The sequence below is a fragment of the Helicoverpa armigera genome, chromosome 2, assembly GCF_030705265.1.
Source record: "Helicoverpa armigera isolate CAAS_96S chromosome 2, ASM3070526v1, whole genome shotgun sequence".
In the NCBI taxonomy this organism is placed as follows: Eukaryota; Metazoa; Arthropoda; class Insecta; order Lepidoptera; family Noctuidae; genus Helicoverpa; species Helicoverpa armigera.
This window is the reverse complement of record NC_087121.1, coordinates 1,633,314-1,639,313: the sequence shown is the minus strand read 5'-3', so window position 1 is coordinate 1,639,313 and position 6,000 is coordinate 1,633,314. Positions and strand designations below refer to the sequence as shown.

Sequence of the window (6,000 nt, the reverse complement as noted above, 5' to 3'; positions counted from 1 at the left end):
TCATTTTTTGGTGCTAATATTGCGCGTTCGCAGAGCCATTGATTATGAGAAATTTATATGTTCATATTCGTTTGCAATATATAAGTAGATGTAAAAAAAAAAACAGTTTAGACGATTAAACAAATTGTACATCATCCCTCGGGAATTCCTCATTTTCGGGGATTCATTATCGTATCATTTAGCTTCTAAATTTACATGTTTATATTCGTTTGCAATATATTACCTTGTTTTAAACGACACACAGCGCCATCTACAATACATCCATCAAGCAAACAATATTTTTGTTTTCCCTCGGGAATATCTATTTTTTTTCGGGATAAAAAGTATAGTAAGTTCAACTCAGTCGTGCGCGCGGCCTTATGTGTGGGTAACCCTTGTACATATACAGTGACTTTGTGTGCGTGACAAGAGGTACAGTCGGGTACAAATACAGTTATTTAGGGGTTGTATACGGGTGTTTAAAGAAAAACAGTTTTTACGTAATGTAATGTTTATTTATTTATAATGATTATGAATTGCTGATTGAAAAATCAAATGATAAATTTTCGGATTTGCTACTCTCCAAGGTGAATTATAAATTCTGTTTCCATGTCAAAATGTCTATAGTATTCTTCTTTTTTCTTTTTTACATGTCGACAAGTATTACGCCACATCCCTTCATCAATTTGACTTAAACGTTCATTTATGAGTTTCATTATTTTGTTATGTTGGTCGACATTATGCGAAGCAATATAATTTTTTTAAATTCCCCACACATTTTGTTTACATTATTATACTAGATTGTACCTCTTTTTACATTCTTAGTCCACACTTTTATTTATTGTCCGCGTACCCCGAGCTAGAAACTATGTACTTAAGGAGTATTTAATTCTTAGATACTATCAATGTCAATTTGAAAAGACGTATGAGAAAATAATGAAAAACTATATTTAATAATAAAAAGTTTTGAATGTTGTTTTATTTTTTGAAACGCTTTATCTGACTCCTTAATAATTTCTCCGTGAATAACTAGTATTTTCGTAAACGACTGTACCCATAACAAAAAGTGATAAGAACACGTCATGCTCGGACGACGTCACTGTCACACGAATGAAAGTTGTATATTTACAAGCCGACGCACACATAGGGCCGCGCGCAAATCTGAGTTGAACTATCTTATTTAATCCGGACTTCTAACTTTACGTCTGCAAAATTTCAAAGCAATCGGTTCAGTAGTTACGGCGTGAAAGCGGAACAAACAAACAAACAAACAAACTCACTTTCCGATTTATAATATTAGTAAGGAAGTAAGGATTCCTAATTACTTTACCAAAGGTAAATTAAACAAATAAGGCCAACTTGGCTGTGGTTTTTATTTAACAATATACTTTCCTTATTAATTAAACACGGTAACACTGAAGTATTATAGGATTTATGCCTATTATGCTACGCATTCTATTATGTACACCCAATGTATTATGCTGAACAAAACATTGCTTTGCCAATTATGCATAGTTCAATCAAAACATTGTCTATTGTAGTTCAATACAAACGCTTTTGAATGCCAATCAAACCGTACAACATTTCATTCTTAACTAACAAATGTTTATTCACACCAAAACAAAATTGAACTTTAAGCTCTTAGAGATAGGGTCCAAATTTGCATGCACAATTACATCTACAGCTTACTCTATTCCATACATTTCTGTGGACACATAAAACACGCCAGTAGCGTTACCAGGATTATTATATCCTGCTATCGTCACTTCATTGGCTGCACATTTACCATCATGGTAATGATCATAAGAATCACAAGCCCACGCTAAGAATCCATTCTGTAAATGCACAGACATTGAGTAATATCTCACACACGCTTTGTGACTACACTTGGCCGCATCGCTTTCTCCTTTACCTGGTATATAACCTTCGTGGCAAGAAGGTTGCTTGTTACCTTTTTTGTTGAAGAAGAAATCTATGTCAGCCAGTACGGCTGTCGTGCCTAAACCACCAGCATTACAATGGTAGACTTCTACGTATTGAGCTACACCAGATCTGATTTGATCTTCGATAAAACTGTTGGCAAAACAAGGCCCAGCTGGATCTAAGCCGGTGATCCTCCATACTTTTTCATTGGTCAGCTCAAAGTACTTAGTACCAGTATACCCAAGCATCTGACTGCCTAAACTATGGCCAATACAATGGATTTTGTTTGAAGGGAAACCTTTCTCATGTAATCCTGCTAAGAACTTTCCAAGGGCAGTTCCTATGTAGTATGCCATTTTGACTGACCGTTCGTAACTGGCAATCTTTCCACCTTTGCTTGAAGTGTAGGCTGAGTGGTCTACTATGATGAGGTATATATCTGGTAGTGTACTGAAAGCTTGTCGAAGTAAATCTTCAGTGTTTTTGTTGATATGTGACTTGTAACCGGGAACGAAGAAGACTAGTTTTCTAGTAACGTCTAAGTTGTAGCTGGATGTGATCCCTTCAACGGCGCTGTCGATAGGAAAAGTTAAGTTGAAGTTATTTTTAAAGTCGTAGAAGAAGATTTGTGTCTCGCTGATGCCATAGTCCAGGGTTTTGTCGTGGTCACCTGAAAATTGTAAAGGTATAATATTAGGAAACTTCTAGATTAAACTTATGCCAGTAGTACATGCTTATTCCTATGTATTTGGTTTGACTCAGTGATAAAGAAGGAAGTTAGATCACGCAACTTCAGTATTTCCCCTGGTTTATACATGCCTATAAGTCACAGTAGCAGTAGTTTTCCTGTTCATGTCTTAGAGAATACTCAAAGAAATATAACTTGAACAAAATTACGTTGTCTTTTACTACTAAACTCCCAAACTACCAATGATCCCATTGAAAAAAATATGCAGTCTTATAGAGAAGGTAATGAAAGCCTTAAAGAAGTGATGCCTAATTCAGTTTAGTCATAATTTCCTACTCGTCATATTTATCCCATTTCTCATTATTATTTTCTGCAGCTTTTCCTCAAAGAATAAAATTCCCATGACGACCCATGCGTCATAGAGTTACAGAGATAGGTACTTATAGGATAGGTCATCCGTCACTTAAGATGTCAACAATTTTCATGAGTAGGACTACCTACATGCAATTTCCTATCATTATTAAATTATCTAAATTATGCATAATGCGTACCTGTAGTCAACATACTCGGAAGACTTACATAAAATACGTAGGTGTATGTTTACGAATGGCCCTTGTTTATATGATCAAAAAAGGTGGAAGTTACGGGCAAATTCAGGGAACTTGAGTGCATTTTTTAAGATAAGATCTATATTTGGATGATATCATGGACTGACAAAGATAACTGAAACTGATGGATGGTATTCAAACTATTTGTTAATTTTGTATTTTTTAAATTTTAAGGGCCTTCAAACCATACCTGTAGGAAGTTTTGCATACGATCACCAAACCAGTTTGGAAGTTAAACAGGCTCTTTGAAAGATAAAATAAATTGCGGTCAGGGGTCGAACGCTGACTTTAGTTCTTAAAACAGGCATCCAAGATATATTTGTTCGTACAGTATCATCTCCCGAGCCTTTTCCCTTTTTTTTCTTTTCGTATTAATTTGTTCGTACAGTTATTGTCAAAATGACTTGATGTTACCTACATCAAACTGTACATCATCTGCCTAGCCTTTTCCAACTATGTTGGGGTCGGCTTCCAGCCTTCCGAGTGATTGCATATCTGCCCTTCTCAACCCAGTTACCTGAGCAACTTGATGACTGCCAAAGATATTCAAATGACAGCCGGGAACCGCCAACGTGCATTTCGAAACACTATAAATACCTATGTAGTTTTACTCTCAACCGCGTAAAAATTGATAGTCGTCAGATCTGTTAGGTCAGGTTATCTGCAGTGTTGTATTTTAGATACTGAGTTTGTTTATGAAACTTTGAAGCTAGGTTGATGATGAATTTTCTAAGAATTTTTGGAACCATATTTTAAGGTTTTACATAATAATAAGAATATATGTTTCTTACACTTTTCTTTTCCAAACTTACTTATCTCGATTATTTTGTAAACATCGTGCTGTTTGTAAATACCATAAAATACCCATTAGCCACTTTAGACATGGCTTAAAACAAGAAATATTAAGGTTGTCTGGCTGGGTTTGTGTTTAAAAATGTCGTACAAATGCAAGGTTAAACAATCAATGCCAACTAGAAACTGCAATATTTAACTTTAGACATATCTAACAATAAATAAATAAATAAAATCAACAACTGTAGAACAAGAAATATACGAGGAAGTTACAAAATCATGTGACTATATAAACAGTTAAATCAGCTGATCTTGGAATACAATATGGGCACCGTTATCCAAATAGTAAAAGGCCTATGAGATAAATATAAGGTAATTGACCTCCAACAACTATTTACCAACAAAACAAAACAAATAAAAAATATGACATCACTTACATGTTATCCAATCAGAATATAATAATGCTTTAAATGCCCCACCATATCCACTAGCTAAAACCGCACTCAAAACAAAACAAAATAAATAACAATTCATTGTAGATAACCTTTGCGTCCGTCTTGGTCGGCGGTCGGACGACAAATGACATGACACACGTGGATAATCGAACGCTTTAATAGATCATGCGCGCGCGCCGCTTACGGAAAAACAAAGTCAATTGATCATTTTCATTGAGCATTTCACCAACTGGAGAGGTTATTAACACAAATCTATGCAAACATATTAATTGCTCTCATTCAATTTCGATCCATTGCCGGATCCAATCTTTGACAAAGGTTGTGGACACCATCCGATGCTGAATATTCACAAACATACCTTCATATTCATAACATTCAGGGAGACATAAGGGAGATCGTAGTATATTAGGGAGTACTCATAAGGGGAGTACATTATAAGGTAAGGTAAGGAAATAAATAGCGAGAGTACATAAGGGACTATTTACGGGGACCCCATGGGGGAGTTTATAGAGAGGGGTAGTACATAAGGAATAACATAGGGGTAGTGCCTACATGAGGGTGTAAATAAGGAAGCATATAGAGGTAGGTACCTACTTACAGAGAGTACCTAATGAAGTACTACATAGGTACTTCGGGAAGTACCTAATTACGTATAATTAGGAGCATGAGCAGAAGGCGCAGGTACTTGCATTGCATGTTTTGAGATTGCACAACAATGGCGTCTCCAATTGATTAACTTATCTAAGTTTTCATTAGCCACATCTTTAACTGGAGTATGGGAATAACATGATTCGTTTGTTTTCTGAGTTATCGGATGTTCGATAAGGAATTTAGAAGTGTTATCTTTATGAGATGAGTCAATTTGAATGAGTAATGTTTTATTGTGTAAATCACCTCACCTGTGATTGTTATGGTAGGTATGAAAACATACGTGAAGGTCAGAAGTGTTTATAAGGTTGGATATGATAAGGTATTGTATTGTCCTTTCATATTATGGTGTAAGATTCTTCACTCATACAGAAAGCTTTATGATGGTGTACCTATGGTATTGCTTACGCGGTGTCCTGCGTGAGCGACGAACGCGACGCGACGCGACGCAACACGACGCGACGTAATGCGACGCGATGCTATACGCGACAGATGTCCTACGTGATTTTGGTCATTACTTCTCAAATCATGGAGAAGTTGTGTTACAATTTTGCTTGAAAGTTCATATTTAAAGTACAGACAGCAACAATCTTCCAACTTGTTTGTACTAATAAACGATTTCTTTAATATTTATGTTTTTTTTGTCCCACAACAATCAACGCTTCTGAATAGTTCGCGGTGTCGCGTCTGGTCGCCCTCAAAACAAGTACGCGTTACGTCGCGTCTCGCCGCAGACTGTCACATAGGCCGCATGTAGGGAATTCCTTTGAGTTGATCGCGTTCGTCGCGTTCGCAGCGTCGCGTCGCGTCGCGTTCGTCGCTCACGCAGGACACCGCGTTAGTCACTTACTGAAACTGCTTTTAAACGATTCAACTCGTCATAAGTATATTTGCAATTTTCTCTGCA

The 6,000-nt window shown here is 36.4% G+C and overlaps 1 protein-coding gene across 1 annotated transcript; it reads right to left on the bottom strand.

Moving 5' to 3' along the window:
- Positions 1-1,339: 1,339 nt before the first annotated feature.
- Positions 1,340-4,620, bottom strand: LOC110376521 (lipase member H). The gene is made up of 2 exons (XM_021335016.3): positions 4,428-4,620; positions 1,340-2,572 (listed from the first exon to the last, which is right to left on the bottom strand). Exons 1-2 carry the CDS (start codon positions 4,522-4,524, stop codon positions 1,665-1,667), a joined length of 1,005 nt encoding a protein of 334 aa, XP_021190691.3. The 5' UTR covers positions 4,525-4,620; the 3' UTR covers positions 1,340-1,664.
- Between the last annotated feature and the right edge of the window lie 1,380 nt (positions 4,621-6,000).